Genomic DNA, 18633 nt, shown 5'->3' on the forward strand with positions numbered 1-18633 from the left:
AAATGCTTCACTTCCATAACTATGGAGAATTATAGGAGTGTGTTCAATAATGTGGAAAAGACATTCATTGCATATATTCTTCCCCTCCCCCCCACCTTCACAATGGGTGAGCACTTCATAAATGGGGACTGGGGTGCAGCACATAAAGCATGGAACCTACCGGGGAGTCTCACAGGCCCAACATGATATGGTCCAGCAACACCACACAGTACAGCCATGAAGCAGCACCAATAAGGGCCCTCAATGTCCTCCACTGCACAGCATCCACTAGCAAACCTGGTGAAAATAGAAGTAACAGTTGAATGCAAAGCACATCCAGAGAATGGGCAGCCCTTGAACAAGTGGCTAAGAACTATTAGCTTACCTTGAACTTGTGTGGCAAGATTCTAAGCAAGCACCCACCTGCAACGGAAATGTCACTGATGCGGAAATGGAGTTCAAGGGATGTGGAACACTGCAGACAGAGGTGGCGAGGCCAACCCCCCAGCAGATGACATGAAAAATACAAACCGTACAAACAGGTGTTGAAACGCATACACCCCCCCCCCCCCCAATGTAAAGAACAATCGGTAAAGTGCAAGCAAACAGCCCGTTTAAAAGGCCAGCACTAAAAGGAATGTAGGTGAGGACGCCCATACGGCTCCGCCCATAATCAGAATCGTGCCCACAACACAGAGCAGCTGGGGATGCTCATAGTACTCCGCCCATAATCGTAATCACGGACGCCCAAATCGCTGGATGAGCTGGGAAACGTGTAGGGATTTGGTCCATAATCAAACAATCAATGCCTATCTCAAGGCCGCCCATTCTCCCTTCAACATGGGCGTGTCTGGTGAGTATTTAGGCGTTTTTCTCCGGATTTTCGAATCGCTTTGTTACAATGGCACCGAGGCTGCCTCCGACTCGCAAGGGTAATTTTAGCGATGCTGAAATCGAGCTCCTGGTGCAGGAGATAGACAGGAGACACACATTTCTGTTTGCTCCCACAGGCCAGAGACTCGCTGCTACTACCAAGCAGCGGGAATGGCAGGCGGTCCGGGACCACCTGAATGCAGTCTTCCACAGTGGCAGAGACGTGGAAGACTGCAAACGTAAGTGGCGCAGGCTGAGGCGGGATGTGAGACGGAAGGCTGGTGGGAACTCCCCAGCACATGACACCACAAACCTGACGCCCCTGGAGCGGATTGTTCACCGCCTGTTACCCCAGGAGGGCATTCACGGCATCCCTGGGACCCTTGACACATCAGCACAGCCTGAGGGCACAGGTAGGTTGACCCTTATGAAGCTGGGATATCTGTTGTGCTGCTGCACTACACTCTGTTTTACACAATTGGGGGACAGGAGGAGGGAGGTGGGAGGTGGGGGGAGTAGTGTCAGCAATGTGTGTATCTGACTGTCTTCAAACCTAGCCTAAAAGGCCACCTTTATGATGCTGCTTTGAACTCCTAACCACTACTCACTTGCTCAAGACCCTTACTCACTATCCCCACCTTAGTAATTCCCTTCACTCTTAGTTGCCCTGTCTGTCTGTCTGTCTGTGTGACTTAATTAGAATGTAAGCTCTATTGTGCAGGGACTGTCTCTTCATGTTCACATGTACAGCGCCTCATATGCCTAAAGGATTAGTAGTAATGTGTAGGTTGGCAATGTGTCACAGCTTTGGGGCCCTTCCCCACTCCCTTCTCTTTTACCTTTTCCAAACTCTGCATATATCCTTCCCACACCTCTGTGCTGTAGCCAGCAACGTGGTTCATACACCAGTTGTAGCCAGTCTAGGAAGTCAGTAGTAAAAGAAGACATGCACATATGTCCTTCAGTTACAAAAAAAACCCAACAAAAACAAAAAGGATGTGGAAGGACATCCTCAGAGTTGGTGATTGCTGTCCTTCTCTTGGGTCTTCCTCCAGCACCTCTGCCTTTCACATCAGTCTCTCCTGTCCTGGTCTCCAGCTCTGTCCCATGTACAATCACATCTGTGGCTTGCCTGCCAATCCTATTCCTCACCATCTCCTTGCTGGGTCTTCAAGAGTGGGGCCATGTATACGAATGCTGAAAAACAAAAGTGGGATATTTTCACCAACACACTTCCTCCCCCTTTTGCTATGTAGGTGATGACAGCCACTCAGATGAGGCTGGGCCTAGTGGGCTACAGGCCCAGCAAAGAACTGCAGCAGCAGCAGCAGAAGAAGAAGAGGCGCTACCTCCACTTCCATCACCTCCATCACTTCCATCACCTGCAGCAGCAGCAGCAGCAGAAGAGCGCATACCTGCAGCTGCACCACCTGCAGCCTTTGCTGATAATGAAGAGGATGGAGAAAGGGGGTCACCTCCTCGCCAGAGGCTATTGAGCCACAGGAGGCAACTGATGCGTGTGACAACTCAGTTGCTGCACCACAATGTGGAGCTGCATGAACACCGGCGGGAGAAGCTCCAGGTGCAGCAGGAGAAGCTCCAGGTGCAGCGGGAGGTGCTCCAGGTGCAGCGGGAGATGCTCCAGGTGCAGCGGGAGGCACTCCAGGTGCAGCGGGAGGCGCTCCAGGTGCAGCGGGAGGTGGTAAAGGGCCAACATGCTATGCTCCAGCAACTCCAACAGCTGGAGCATAGCATCAAGGGCCTGCGCCGTGACCTGACACCACCTACTCCAGCCGTGCTGCAGCACCAGGAACTGGCCTCAACGTCCTCTAGTGGCCAGCAACCAGCGGCTAAACGGAGGACCTTGAGGTCATCCGCTTCCCCAGCCACTGCTGCACCACCCACCAGACCAGCTCCCATTCTGGGTCCTGTGGCCAGGTTGGAAGGCCGCACTACAAGGTGGCCTGACTTTGAAAGGGCAGCTGAGGAAGTAGGCTGCCGTCTGCATACTCAGGACAGTGAGAGCAGCTCCTCATCAGAGCACTCTGAAAAGACTTCCCCTGCAGCACCAGCTGCAACCGAACACGGTGGGAGGGGTAGGAGGGGACGGGGCAAGGGGAAGGGAAGAGCCCAGGGGAGGGGTCGTGGAAAGTGATGGGACATGGTGGGGGGAGAGGGGGTGATGGTGGTGGAGGGGTGATGGTGTAGACATATGTGATTGCTATGAATAAATTTCAACTTACTCTCACACAAAACTTGTCTCTATGAGTCGTTGCCTTGCTCTGACCCCCAGCTGGTGTGCGGTCTGCTCTACTCTGTGGGCGGGAGGTGGAGGGGGCTCCTCATCCTCTTCCTCTGGGGCCTGCTGCTCTGGTGGCTGTGGCTCCTCTGGGAGGGGCTGTCGTCTGCGCAGGGCCAAATTATGGAGCATGCAGCAGGCCACGAAGATCTTGGCCACCTTTTGGGGGCTGTAGAGGAGCTCCCCTCCAGACCGGTCCAGGCACCGGAACCTGTTCTTCAGTAGGCCAAAGGCCCGCTCTATGATGACACGAGTGGTCCGATGCCTGCTGTTGTAGGTCTCCTCCGACCCTGGTTGTGGATGCACCAGGGGGGTCATGAGCCAGCTCCGCTGCGAGTAGCCTCTGTCACCTTTGAGGAGAAGCACAATGAGAAAGATGAGTGTGTGTGTGGGTTGTGGAAGAGGTCTAGGTTGGGCAGATCCATGCTGCACTTACCTAGGAGCCATCCGCCAGTGATCTCCCCTCGCTCAAACCTGCGGAAGATGCCTGAGTGCTGTAGGATGTAGGCATCATTGGTGGAACCGGGGTACCTGGCACACACGTCTAATATCTCCCCCTGGGCATCACACACAACTTGCATGTTCATTGAATGAAATGCCTTCCTGTTTCTGTAGGTGGCTTTGTGTGCCCGGGGGGGTCTTAGTGCGACGTGTGTGCAATCAATCACACCTATGACTGAGGGGAATCTAGCTACAGCATAGAAGGCAGCCATGGGGGGTGGTGGGGAAGGTGATGTAGTCAGAGGTGTGGGTAAGGAAGGCATCAAGGAAGTGGGTAAGGCAGTTGGAAATGGAAGCCTGGGTGAGCCCCGTGTTGACAGCAAGCACAGACTGGAAACTCCCAGTGGCCAGAACAGAGAGAGCGACAGTGACTTTTAGGTGCACGGGGATGGGGTTGTTCCTATGGGTCCGGGCCTGCAGGAGTGGTTGGAGCTGGTCACACAGGTGCTGAATGGCTGCCTTATCAAACCTGTACCTAGTGATACACTGGAGGTCAGTGAGGTCAATGAAAGTGGTGCGGGGCCTGAACACCCTGGGGCGTGAGTATCTCCTACGGGGGGGCATCTCTTCTTCCACCATGTGCATCGCCAGTGCATTTAGTGCGTCCATTGCCTATAAGCTCACTCCCATCACCACAACCACACTGCACTTGCAAGCACTCTCCGACCACACTCTCTAGCCACTCACTGCCAAACACACGCTGCAGCAGTACACAGGACAAACAGAGACTCCAAACAGGTAAGGGAATGACGTATGCACGTGGGAACAGTGACTGGAGAGGGATAGGGTGAGGGGAAGGAGTTTAGGGGCTAGAAGGGGTAGGGAAGGATGAAAGGGTAAAACACAAAAGAGGCAGGTGAGGGTAAAGAGGTTCGGACTAGGGCACACACGCAAAGGTAACAGGTACTCCGCTTTCTCTCCAAACAATGATTCAGCTTTCTCTCTCAACAAATATCTCACCACTCTCCAACTACACAAAATCGCTACTTGGTCTATAGACAATTTCCCCCTTCCGCTGGTCGCTTTTATATGAGGTCTACCGAGGAACGCCCATGTTCTGGCACATACGAAACCATTTCGCAAGCCGTAATACGATACGGACGCCCAACGAGTAACACCGCCCATAACACGCCCACGACACGCCCCCTATGTCGCCGTCCGTAGATGGGCGTTTTTGCATTAGATGATATCTTCAAGGGCACGATCTTCCCACACCCTGAGACTTTCTTCTCAGCTCATCCAGTCCCAATTAGATGTTAATGCAGAGATGCTTTGCACTCCGATGGTTGTAAAGAAGAGGATGAAGGCAGTAGATATAGGAGCTGGAGAGGTGAGAGGAGGTGTGGAAAGCTAAGTAGCTGACAGGAGACAGGTCTGGTGGACAGGGAGTGGGCTGAGTGATAGGAAAGGAACTAGGTCTAGTGAAGGGACAAAAGGGAGAAGAAGGTATGTTAGGACTGGAGAGGGGGTTGAGTAAAGAGCATTGAAAATGGGGTCCTAGGGATTGAGTGAAAGATGGAGTGGAAGCAGAAGGCTGAGGAAGAAGAGAGAGACAGAGAATGGAATGGGTAGACTGGGGAGGAGTGAGAGTAGAAGATGGAAAGCTAATATTTAAGAGATGAAAAAAAAAATTTAAGACTAGAGTGGAAAGAGGGAATTAAACGAGAACAGAAATATAGCTATGCATGTCTAGAAAGGCACAAAAGAGAAAAGGAGAAAAAAGATGAAAGGGAAAGATCAATGTCGAAGACAGATGTAGGGAAGGAAGAGGGAAGTCAGAAGAAATAAAAAAATGAGACTTTGGAAAAGGATAAGGAGAAGACCCAAAAAGAGAGGGGGAAAGAGACTTTAATTACCCCATTTAGAAAAATAAATTGCCTGTAGAACAGTGGTGTACAAAAATGATTTTATTTTTACTTTAAGTGAATGGAGCGCATGCGATTTCCGGGGGGAAAAGAAACCCCCCAGAAATGACTTGCATGGTGACAACTCGGCGGTAATCGGGCATCGCCACGCACTGCCTGGTTACTGCTAGGTAAGCGTGGGAGCCCTTATTTCCACCTGTGTGCTGGGGGCTTTTTTTACCTGCTATGGTAAAAAGGGCCCTGGTGTATGGGAAAAATGGCTCCTGCTGCTAGCGCAGGGCCCCTTTTCCCGCTGCTTGGTAAAAGGACCCCTTTATCTCAACCTGCTGCCTTTACGAAAAACTTTGGGCCCCTTTTACTAAGCCGCAAAGGCGCTTACATGCGACCAATGCGTGTCAAAATGGACTTACCACCCGACTACCACATGGCTCTTGCAGTAATTTCATTTTTGGCGTGCGTCCGCTATGCGCGTCTGAAAAATATTTGTTATTTTCTGGCGCGTGTAGCTGACATGTGCCAAGTGGCATCTGATGCGCGTAGGTCCTTACTGCCCAAATTCTTTATCGCTAGGTCTATGGCTAGCGGTAAGGTCTGAGACCCAAAATGGACACGCGGCAATTTGATTTTGCTGCACATCCATTTTTAGCAAAAAAAGACCTTTTTTTACAGGTGCGCTGAAAAATGATTCTGCATGCGCCCAAAACCCGCGCCTACACTACCGCAGGCCATTTTCAGCACACCTTTGTAAAAGGACCCCTTTGTTTTACTCAGTAATGGTCTCACATAGTTGGAGGTTGAAAATTAATTTTACAAAACAATCCAGAGATACTTGGCTTGTCTTGTCTGGGTAGGAATGATAATAGATACTACTGCAATAAAAATAGGTATATAACAGCATATTGAACAAAATACATAAATGCAATTGAGCTTAGCCAAGTATGAATCAATAGCTATATACATATACAATATAGGGCTCATTTTCAAAAGAGAAAAACATCTAAAAAGTGGCATAAAGCAGCATTTTGACGTTTTTCTCACAAAAATGTCCAAATCGGTATTTTTGAAACCCATTTTTTAGATGTTGTTCTATGCTGTTCGTCTGTAGTGCATCCAAATCTCAAGGAGGCATGCTGGGGGCACTTTAAGCGTGGGATTTGGGCATTCCTAAGATATGGACATTTTTCAGCCATCATGGAACAAAACAAAACCTTCCAGGACTTAAACTAAGATGTTTTGAGCTAGACCTGTTTTTATAACAAATAAAGCACAAAATGATGCCCTAAATGACCACTGAAGAGAATCAGGGATGACCTCCCCTTACTCCCCCAGTGGTCACTGACCTCCTCCTACCCCACCCCATCCTCTGTGCCAGCCTCAGATATTATACTCAGGTCCATTAAAGCAGCATGCAGGTCCCTGGAGTAGTCTACTGGTGGGTGCAGTGTATTGCAGCCAGGTGGACCCAGGCCCATACTTCCTCCTACCTGTTACACTTGTGTTGGAAACTGTGAGCTCTCCAAAACTAACCAGAAACCCACTGTACCCACATATAGGCACCCCCTTCATCTATAAGGGCTATTGTAGTGGTGCACAGTTGGGGATAGTAGGTTTTTTTTTTTGAGGGGGGGGGGGGTCAGCAGACAAGGGAGCAATGGTGAGATGTGTACCTGGGAGCATTTATTTGAAGTCCGCTGCATTGCCCTGTAGGGTGTCGTATTACTCTCCTGAGATACCTAGGGGACCAGTCTAGTAAAAATGCTGGCCCCTCCTACATTCCAATGGCTTGATTTTCAACATTTTTTATTTGGCCTTTTTTTTAAAAAAAAAAATCGAAATTGACCTGCTTTCCTATTCAGATTTTGGACATTTTGTGCAAAACGTCCAAACTCAGACTTAGACATCATATCAAAAATGCCCCTCTTTGTCTGCATAACAATGATTACGTCAAAAGGAAGATACAGAAGTTCCATAATGTTCAGTCTTTAATTGGAAAATTCATTCTTGTTCTGTTTGGATGGCTCTTCATTTTCTATGCTCTGCACACCAAAAGCTGAAACCAACTATTTAAATGATAAATGCATCAGTTCTTTACCTATATTTCAGGATCACTTTCTTAACTTATCAATATATTTTGTGACAGATGATGTTTTCACTGTAGTTCAAATAATGCTTTGACCAATGTACCGTGTATACTGTGTATACACATCCTATCCACAGGAAACAGGTCACTTTTATAAATAAATGAATAACATCTAGCATTATTTTCCACAGCCTTCTTTGTCTACAGAAAAGACAATAGATGGCTTTGTCATTATCAAATAAATATTCTAAGCCTCATTCTGAAGTCAGTTGATGTTTGAAGAAGCAATAATGACACCTTTCCCCCATATCCCCCAGAGCATGTCAAATTTGTTAATATTGTGGTCACACATGCTCTGAATACTAGCCAGCTTCTGCACTTGTTTATTTTCTCTGGATCATATCCAAGGATTACATTTATACAGAGCTTTCAGACCCTGATGTTTGCTTTAACAATCTAGAAGAAAAATAAGCTTATTCATTTCTATAGTCACTTATTGGTCATGCATCCTTCCTGCCTTCATGATTCCTGTAACTTTTGTCCTTTTTATATGCTTCCATTGTCTATACTCACATTTCTCCATCCTTCCTTTAACATAAGTAAGTTTTCTTGTGCTGTTATTATAGATGTTGAAAAAAGTTGTGTGTGTGTGTGTCTAAAAAAAATACAATACAGGGACAGAGAAAGATAAAAGAATGCTTTTGGCTGCCCATCTTTTGGATAATGGGCGTGCAAGTGGCAGATGAAGTTCAATGTTGACAAGTGCAAAGTGATGCATGTGGGTAAGAGGAACCCGAATTATAGCTACGTCTTGCAAGGTTCCGCGTTAGGAGTTACGGATCAAGAAAGGGATCTGGGTGTCGTCGTCGATGATACGCTGAAACCTTCTGCTCAGTGTGCTGCTGCGGCTAGGAAAGCGAATAGAATGTTGGGTGTTATTAGGAAGGGTATGGGGTCCAGGTGTGCGGATGTTATAATGCCGTTGTATCGCTCCATGGTGCGACCGCACCTGGAGTATTGTGTTCAGTACTGGTCTCCGTATCTCAAAAAAGATATAGTAGAATTGGAAAAGGTACAGCGAAGGGCGACGAAAATGATAGTGGGGATGGGACGACTTTCCTATGAAGAGAGGCTGAGAAGGCTAGGGCTTTTCAGCTTGGAGAAGAGACGGCTGAGGGGAGATATGATAGAAGTGTATAAAATAATGAGTGGAATGGATCGGGTGGATGTGAAGCGACTGTTCACGCTATCCAAAAATACTAGGACTAGAGGGCATGAGTTGAAGCTACAGTGTGGTAAATTTAAAACGAATCGGAGAAAATTTTTCTTCACCCAACGTGTAATTAGACTCTGGAATTCGTTGCCGGAGAACGTGGTACGGGCGGTTAGCTTGACGGAGTTTAAAAAGGGGTTAGATAGATTCCTAAAGGACAAGTCCATAGACCGCTATTAAATGGACTTGGAAAAATTCCGCATTTTTAGGTATAACTTGTCTGGAATGTTTTTACGTTTGGGGAGCGTGCCAGGTGCCCTTGACCTGGATTGGCCACTGTCGGTGACAGGATGCTGGGCTAGATGGACCTTTGGTCTTTCCCAGTATGGCACTACTTATGTACTTATGTACTTATGTAAGATATGCACAGCCTGTCATCAAAGAATCTGTAAGCTGTTATATGAATTTCATATCATTGGTGATAGCAATTGCTTGATTCGAACATAATCTCAGTCACAGATTTATCTACAGGTTCTGAAATGACTCTGGAGCTTGATCCAGATCTCCAGCCTCACCTACATATACAACAAACATTTCTTGGTGGCTTAATTGCCTGCTGACCAGAATTTTTTTCCCCTTTCTTCTTTCTTTTTCTACTTTCAGCTTTAAGAATAAGAGACTTCTTCTGAAAGATGAGTTTTTTTAATGTGGTTTACCTGGGTACATGTTTACTTTTACTTGGAAAGATATTAGAGCAAATTGCTCAATATATATAGTTTAATCCATGCTAAATCATTTTAGTGCAAGCTAAAATGATTTAGCATATGGTAAAATTTAGAAGTAGCAAGCTATTCTTTAAATTTAAAAAGATGTGAAAAAATAACATATATCATTGAGGTTTTTATGTCATTATCAGATGACAGGATATCTCTGCTTCACAATAGAAAGCCAAGTTGGGTCTCTGGGTCTCCAGATCACCATCATTCTCACCCACTAACAATAAAAAATGGTTGTGGCCTCTTCAGCCTTTTTCACCTCCTCCAACAAAAATTACTGAGTTCCCATTATTCCTTCATTCACTAACATTGAAGTATACCTTTGGGCCTCTCTTCCATCTTTTACAAATTCAAACTACCTTTCCAGCAGTCCATGAAGTCTTCCGTAGCAGAAGGTTGTCCACTTATCTGCTGGCAATGCTGCTTATTTCTAACTGGCACCACCTAGAAAAGCATCACACTGGCAAAGACCATTTATTTAGTTTTTATTTGTGTTTCTCAAAAAAAAAAAAAAAGAAAGTGTATATTGCTAATAGTTAGTCTATTTGCATGTCCGTCTTTCAGTGAGCATATGTTTGAATATGTTCAAATGAACAGATGTTTAGAATTAACAAAAATGACAAGAAAGTAGCATAGAGCTGCAGAGTGGTAGGGAGACCAAGCCTCACTATCCAGAAATGAGGCAGGGTGTGGTGGATAAAGCAAAAAGTGTCATGGGGACCTAAACCCCTCTCCCCCAGCAGAACTTGATGAGAGTCTCATTGCAGCAAAATCATTGGTGTACTGGTAGGGATCAAACTCATGTTGGTACCAGAAGAGTAGGCATCTTGAAGTACCGAAATAGAGTGTGTCATTGGGGAACCATCCTTTGTCTTGACTGGAAGAGGAGATATCCTGCTGCAGCTGCAGTAGCAGCATAGTGAGGCAAGAGTCTTCAGTCCCCACCTGTGGAAGAAATGGCAGCTCAAATGAGTACAGCCTAATGCAGACAGATGCTATGGGTGGTGGAGAGCCCCAGTCTTTCATTCTGAAGAGAAGCCAATAGTGCCTGATCTTAAGAATTTGATATTTACTAAGGAAGGAAGAAGAAGAAAGATAGAATTAGGGGGGAAGAGGGGGAGCTGGATGAAAATGAAAAGGGAGAGAGCTAGGAGAAGGAAAGTGTCAAGAAAGGGCAAGGGGCTAGGAGAGAGGGTGAGGGCTTGGGGAAGGGAGCTAGGTGAAGGGTAATATAAGTGTGAGGGGGAAAGGAGGAGTTGAAGGTGACTGGGAGAGAGAGGAATTGACCTAGAGAGCAGGGAGAGGAGGGGAGACAACAGGATGTGTCGTGTCATCACTGCTGCTTAATGCATAGGTAGCAGGTTGCTTCTGTGTGTTCCAGTCTAGGCCTTCTGCTCAGGGCTATCATGTGCTAGACTAGAACACAGATGTGCCACCCTGTACATGTTTTGTACCGACAGACAAAAAGAGAGTCAGGCTTGAGGAGATTCCATGGACATCAAATGGAGGCAGAGCATAGCTGGAGCGCCAAGCAGATGAAGAATTTGGTCACAGAAAGGAAATATGCTCAATAGATGCTGGGGATCTAGTAGAGAACACAAAGTTGGTAATGCAGAAGTGTAGGAGGAGTAAGATCTGAGAAAATGTCACATACCTTGGAGGGATGGTACTGGAAATTTCCCCCAGATATTTCCAGGAACCTGAAGAATGTCTTCAACAGGCCAAAAGTCTTCCTATTATTGCCTTGTCTTCCTATTGGCCATGTTGTAGCACTCAACTGTTGTACTCTAGAGGATTTGAAATGGAGGTCATACGTCAGCTTTTATGGAGTGGCTTCTATCATCTGTGGGGAAAAAGAGGGAGAAAAAGCAATGAGTTAGCCAATAGTGGTATTTGAGGCCAGTACTCATAGCTGTTTCTTGCCTGAGTAGGCAGTGGCCCAGGTGATAAACAGGAGTGTTAAGGTGAAGAGTGAGTATGAGAGATGGGTATTTACCTAGAAGCCATCCCTCAGCAATATAGCCACTCTCAAAGAGGTCATGAATGGCAGACTACGTCAGAATGGAGGCATCATGACAGGAATGAGTGAAAGGCCTAGTTTTTGTTATAGCTTTGCTCATTCTCTGCAAGTGGTCTGATTGCAATTTATGTGCAATGAATACCCCCCCCCCCCCCCCCGAAAAAAAAATAGTTGGAAACTGAGCCGGCTCGAAACATTGGTGCTTTCCTTAGAAAACCATTCTGAGCAATGCAAAAAAAAAAAAAAAAAAAAATTGCTGACTGGCTTATGGGCTGTAGTTCCTACAATGGTCTGAAAGCTACCCGTGGCCTGAGGGTAAGGAGGTAAGGATTGTGATGATATTCAGGTGCACTGGTATGATATATCCTCTCCAAGCAGCAGGCAGTAGCTGAGGCTGCAGCTGGTTGCATAGATAGAAAATGATCCCTTTCTTGTATCTAAAACTGTGCACACATTGCTTCTCAGGCAAATCTAGGAATTGGATCCTGGGTCTGTATATCCTCTGTAGAGTATACCGCCTCTTGTGTTGCCTCGTCCATCTCTGAGCCAAAGCATGCAGGAACTACCAATGGGTACCACTCATTGTAGAAAGCTTACCCACCAACAACAACCACAAATAGACAGAGAGGCACAGTGATAGAGATGAAGAGCAGAGAAATAGGGTGCTAAGAGACAGATGGAAAGGCAAAGATGAAGCAAGGAGATATTAAAGAGAGGGGCAGAGAGCAGATGAGTGGGTAAAACATAGTATTAAAGTGAAAAGAAGGGTAAAGGAGGCAAAAGACAAAGATGTGGAAAGTGTAAAACTGACTTACCACTAACTTGCAAACCAATCTCCAGCACCAACCACTAAATCATTCACCAGATTCTAAAAACAAGTTTCTATAGAATTAGGTATTGTTTATGGCAGGTGTAAAAACAGACATCCATTTTTGATGATGTAGGCATGTACTGATGCACTACGTGGAGGGGCATATTCGAACGGGGCCGGTCATCTATATGGGCGGCCATCTCTAAGGCCGGCCACGTAAAGCGGCATACCTGACCGTATTATCGAAACAAGATGGCCGGCCATCTTTTGTTTTGATAATACAATCGGGGCCGGCCAAATCTTAACATTTGGGCCGGCCTTAGAGATCGCCGGCATTAGAGATGGCCGCCATTGTTTGTTGCCGATAATGGAAACTAATGGCGGCCATCTCAAACCAGGCCAAATCTAAGCCATTTGGTTGTGGGAGGAGCCAGCATTTATAGTGCAGTGGTCTCCCTCACATGCCAGGACACCAACTGGGCACCCTAGGGGGCACTGCAGTGGACTTCACAAATTGATCTCAGGTGCATAGCTTCCTTACCTTGTGTGCTGAGCCCCCCCAAAACCCCCAAACCCACTACCCACAACTGTACAACACTACCATAGCCCTTATGGGTGAAGGGGGCACCTACATGTGGATACAGTGGGTTTGTGGTGGGTTTTGAAGGGCTCACATTTACCACCACAAGTGTAACAGGTGTGGGGGGGGGAGGGTCTGGGTCCGCCTACCTGAAGTGCACTGTAGTACCCACTAAAACTGCTCCAGGGATCTGCATAGTGCTGTGATGGAGCTGGGTATGACATTTGAGGCTGGCATAGAGGCTGGCACAAAAATGTTTATATATTTTTTGGGGGTGGGAGGGGGGTTGGTGACCACTGAGGGAGTAAGGGGAATTGATCCCAGATTCCCTCCGGTGGTCATCTGGTCAGTTGGGGCACTTTTTTGAGGCTTGGTCCTAAAAATAAATGGACCAAGTAAAGCCGGCCAAGTGCTTGTCAGAGCCGACCTTCGCCATCTCTTTAACCATGCCCCCGTCCCGCCTTCGGTACACTGCCGACACGCCCCCTTGAACTTTGGTCGGCCCTGCGACGGAAAGCAGTTGAAGCCGACCAAAATCGGCTTTCGATTATACCGATTTGGCCGGGTTTAGGAGAAGGCTGGCCATCTCCCGATTTGTGTCGGAAGATGGCCACCCTTCTCTTTCGAAAATACGCAGGATAATTACTTATGTGTCCCATCCAATACATGTCTAGACTACGCAATGCTTGTATATACTTTTATAAAATCACTCCCTAAATGTGATCATGTTACTAATACATTAATGGTCAGTGAAATGGATTATTTTGATGTAGCAGGATCTGCCAACATACAGTCTGTTCTAAAATACATAAGATGTCCATGTGCTGGTGACTCCCAGCATGAAGATCCATTTTACAAACTGAAACTTTCCAAATTATGAGTGAGGCAAAACAAGGGACAATCTTTGTGATAACATAGGGATGTCCAAGTGGCATATAATAGATAGTGTAAACATAGGGTGGGAGGGTAGCTGTATTGAGAAGATTTTGCATTTTAAGGATCAGAAATGGATTTTGAAATTACGATCAGTAGTGCCTCTGGGGTTATACCAGGAAGTAGAGTGGATGACTTTAGACCAACCGGGAAAGTTTAGGTGACATCATTTAGAGGTTGGGTTTATAAATGGAAGTAAAAAACGCCACCACATCTTGACTGGGTTGAAATTTAATACTCCAGGCAGCTGGCAAATAATGTTGAGGTTTGAATAGATTTATTAAGGGGAGAGGTTGTTGATATTTTATAGGACTATACTTATTGATTTACTATGTTCTCCTTAATTGTAGGGGACGCATCTTTGAGACAGTGTTTAAGAAACATGAATCACGAAGGATTAGTGGTCACCGACTAGACATTGTTTCAAACAATTATTCCCAGATGAGTATTATAACAGCGCTATATGAACAATATAAATAATTTAGAATGTAATTATGATATAAGTTTGCCACAAATTGGAAAGTTAACATAAAAATCCTTCTGAAATAGCACTTCATCTATTGGTTGAGAAGGTGGGTGTTGTAAATCTTGTAGTGTAAGGTCAACACAAAAGCAAGTTACACCTCTGAGACTTTTAGATTTACTAGATTGTGACTGTGGAAGTGAAATTTCATGTTATAAAATGGCCAATAGCCATCTGTAAAGAGTGGATGGGTAACCTAAGGGTTAGAGCAGAGGGCTGAAAAACAAGGGACTTAGTTTCCAATCCCACTTCAGTGCTCTGTGATTGTATTTTTTTTTTTAATTGTGAGACTTCCAGGGACAGAAAATATCTACTGTACCTGAAGGTACACCTCTTCAATAGCCTTCAGGTTTGCAGATTTCATATACATTCAGGTTCAGTAGGTATTTTTCTGTCTTTGGAGGGTTCACAATTAAAACAAAAATCACAAAATGCTGACATAAGATTTGAACCTGTGACCTTTGGGTTGTAGTCTATTACATGAAACCACCCCCTTTCTGGTGCTTCCTTGAGTCCGGGGTCCAAGTGAGTGGGAAGCCTCCTCGACGAGCAGACTTTTCAGACCCTTTCACCTCATGATTGATGCACGGACCTCCACCTGGGAAAAAGAAGTAGTTAATGGGTTTGGAGACCTTCCTCTTCTCCCAGGAACACAGTCGTGGGCTTGAGGCCCCTGTGGGATATAAGCTGGCAGTTAGTTAGTACGGCCCCTGAGAGCCCTTGGTTCCCATGGGCACTTTCTTAGATTAAATCCCTCCACAGCCCAGTGATTTATATGGAAAGCAACTGGAACTTTTATTAACTTCTGCAAGCAGCAGCTCAGGCAATTCAAACCAGTGAAAATAGATAACAGTCTAGTATAACCTTGACTTGATTTTGGCACAGTATTTACAAGAAAGCAGATCAGAAATATATACACTTTGTACAATGCCTCTCCTTGTCTCATTGTGTGGTTCCTATGTACATGTTCCAGATTCGGGTGTCCCAGCTCTCCTATGAGATGGAACTTTCTCCATTTCCTATCTCCAACTCCTGGATGTGACTCCCTTGCCCCATGCTCCACAGCTCTTGACAGTCTCTGTCCATCTGAACTATGACTTGTCTCCTTTTCCCAAATGCACATGTTGTCAGTTCTTAATCAGGGACTCCCCTTACTCCACACTGGTCTCTGGCAGGGGAATTTTGGTTAACCTAAAGACCATGTGCAAGTACATGGTAATTCGTTTATCTCCTCCTAACTCCTCCCAACATGTCACTCATCATCTTTCTGCACCATCTTGCTGCATTTTATTTCGTAACCTATCCTCTTGGGCTGGGCTTACTTCCCACCTAGAGACCTCCAGGATACTCCCCCTCTCCCACCCCCATGACCTTTGGCCAGGGCTCTATCCTCTCAGTAAACCTATATTTTCTCCCCCCAGTATAAAATCCCTTGCCTTCTCTTTTGGAGTAACAGCAATCCATATCCACCATCACTTCTTCCACTGTACCCGTTATACATGTTATCAATGGAAATACTAAACAAGAGAATATTTCTTTATCTTCACATTAAAACCCGGAATCTCTCCTATGTGAGAGAATAGGTATCACATTTTTCCAGAGAAGTCACAATCTGCCAATGGGAAGGATATACCACTCCTGTGTTCCACACCTACACACACACCCAGTCTCCCCCAGCAAGGAAACTCCACTCTCATCTTCTAGCTTGAGTCAGGATTTCCTGGGTCTGCCACAGGAAAGCACCCTACTCAGCCATTTAGTTCTTTAATACTCTCCACTTTAAACCTTATTCAACAGATATAAATGTCAACATGTTTTCCAACAGTTATTAAATTCTCATAGCATAATCTTTAACATTTTGCTTAGAGCTTATTGCCTAACCTGTTATTTTATTGTAATTTTCTTCATAATGCAACATCAATTCTGAAATTCAACTCAGTTCTGCATATTCAAAAAAAGTTCTCCCATATCACTTTGGTCAGGCTTCTGTAACAAAATACCTATTGGTAACATTTTGGTCACAGCATGCCACTGCATTCTCTGTTGGGGATCCACAATCTTGACACAGTGGCATTGATATTCAGACCACGGGAGATAGCCGGGCTGTCTCCTGCAGTTGGCGCTAAACCCAGATATTCAGTGCCGGTCCGTTTTCAGTGACCAGCATTGAATATCTGGTTTAACTTTGGCCGGTCCGATTTTAACCATGCTGATATTCAGAACTGGCAGCTTAAACAGAGACAGGCCAATGTTATTCCACCTTTTTTGGTGGCCAAATATGGCCACCAAACTTGGCTGCTCTAACTTTAAAAATCGGCAGATAGCCGGTTATATTGCCTGATATAACCAGCTATCTTTAAGCTAAGCGGCGATATTCAGTGCTGGATAGCTGGCACGATGCACTTCCCCGGATACCCCATCACCAGCCGCTCCCTCCACATTCCCTGTCCCCACCCACCAACAGTACCATAAGAACATAAGCATTACCATATTGGGACAGACTGAAGGGCCATCAAGCGCAGTATCCTGTTTCCAACAGTGGCCAATCCATTTACCCGGCAAGATCCCAATAGTGTAAAACAGATTTTATGCTGCTTATCCTAGAAATAAGCAGAGGATTTTCCCAAGTCCATCTTAATAATGACTTATAGACTTTTCTTTCAGGAAATTATTCAAACCTTTTTTAAACCTTGCTAAGCTGTTTTTATCACCTACTTCGTAGCTTCATTGCCCCCTAGTCCTTGTATTTTTGGAAAAAGTAAACAAGCAATTTACATCTACCTGTTCCACTCCTTTCAGCACTGTATAGACCACTATCAAATCCCCCTCAGCCTTCTCTTCTCCATTGCCCTTCTTTGTGCCTTTTCTAATTCTATCTTTTTTGAGATGAGTAACCAGAATTGCACACAGTATTCAAGGCGTAGTCACACCATGGTGCGATACAAAGGCATTACAATATTCTCAGTTTTGTTCTCCATTCCTTTCCTAATAATTCCTAACATTCTATTTTCTTTTTTTAACCACCACTGCACTGAGCAGAGGGTTTCGACATATCATCAATGATTACACCTAAATCATTTACTATCCTTCGGACCCCCATTCCCACCCCACCACTAGCTCTGTCCCCAAATCCTCACCCTGCCTCTTAAAGGAAAGCCCTGCTCTTGATCCTTACTGTCCCCCACCCCTGACCCCCCTTCAAGACTCACCAAGGGGTTGATCCAAGCTTTCCCAGTGATGCTGGGTGGCAGCAGTTCTCCTGCACTGACGCCAGAGTTGACGCTATCCTTCAACATGGTGCCTCTGCTCTCTAGAAGTAATCTCGCTACTGCTAGGGGGTATTCTTTCCATAGGAGGAGAAATTTCAAAGGAGGAGTTATCAATGTACATTACCGTTAAGATGTATTATTTAACTGTTAACCCCAGTTATTAATACTAGGCCTCACTGTATAAAAAAGGGCTTGTGCTAAAAAAGCATAAGTTAGTGGTAAAATAACACATCTTAATAGTAGCCAGCATTGATATCTACACCCGTACATTTGACCCAGGTAATTTTTCTCAATAAGACTGAATTTGTAGCTGTAATTCACAATGATCAGCTTGATTTATAATCCACTTTGAGCTGGTACATTCGTCTGGTTTATGCAGAATATACATATCAAATTACATTTAAATTAAATTAATATTTTGATGATCTCAGGAAATGAAGAAGTAAGCATTCTGCTTATATATAATAGCATCAGGCTCATTTTCAAAAGAGAAGGACACCCATCTTTCGACACAAATCGGAAGATGGGCGTCTTTATCACAGGGTCTACCAAATCGGTATAATCGAAACCCAATTTAGGGCATCCCCAACTGCTTTCTGTCGCGGGGACAACCAAAGTTCATGGAGGCATGTCAGAGGCGTAGCGAAGGCGGGACTTGGGCATGCCTAACACATGGACGTCCTCGACCCATAATGGAAAAAAGAAGGGTGTCCCTGACGAGCACTTGGATGGCTTTACCTGGTCCTGTTTTTCTTATGACCAAGGCATAAAAAGGTGCCCGAACTGACCAGATGACCACTGGAGAGAATCGGGGATGACCTCCACTAACTCCCTCCCACCCTCAAAAAATATCTTTTAAAATATTTTGTGTCAGCCTCTTTGCCAGCCTCAAATGTCATACTCAGGTCCAT

General features: G+C 45.5%; 1 protein-coding gene across 1 annotated transcript; it reads left to right on the forward strand.

Annotated features, from left to right (window-relative positions):
* The first annotated feature begins 880 nt into the window (after positions 1-880).
* Positions 881-9499, forward strand: LOC115464289 (nuclear apoptosis-inducing factor 1-like). The gene is made up of 3 exons (XM_030194682.1): positions 881-1265; positions 2109-2870; positions 9474-9499. Exons 1-3 carry the CDS (start codon positions 881-883, stop codon positions 9497-9499), a joined length of 1173 nt encoding a protein of 390 aa, XP_030050542.1.
* Positions 9500-18633: the final 9134 nt, after the last annotated feature.

Source organism: Microcaecilia unicolor, chromosome 3, assembly GCF_901765095.1.
Source record: "Microcaecilia unicolor chromosome 3, aMicUni1.1, whole genome shotgun sequence".
Taxonomy (NCBI): domain Eukaryota; kingdom Metazoa; phylum Chordata; class Amphibia; order Gymnophiona; family Siphonopidae; genus Microcaecilia; species Microcaecilia unicolor.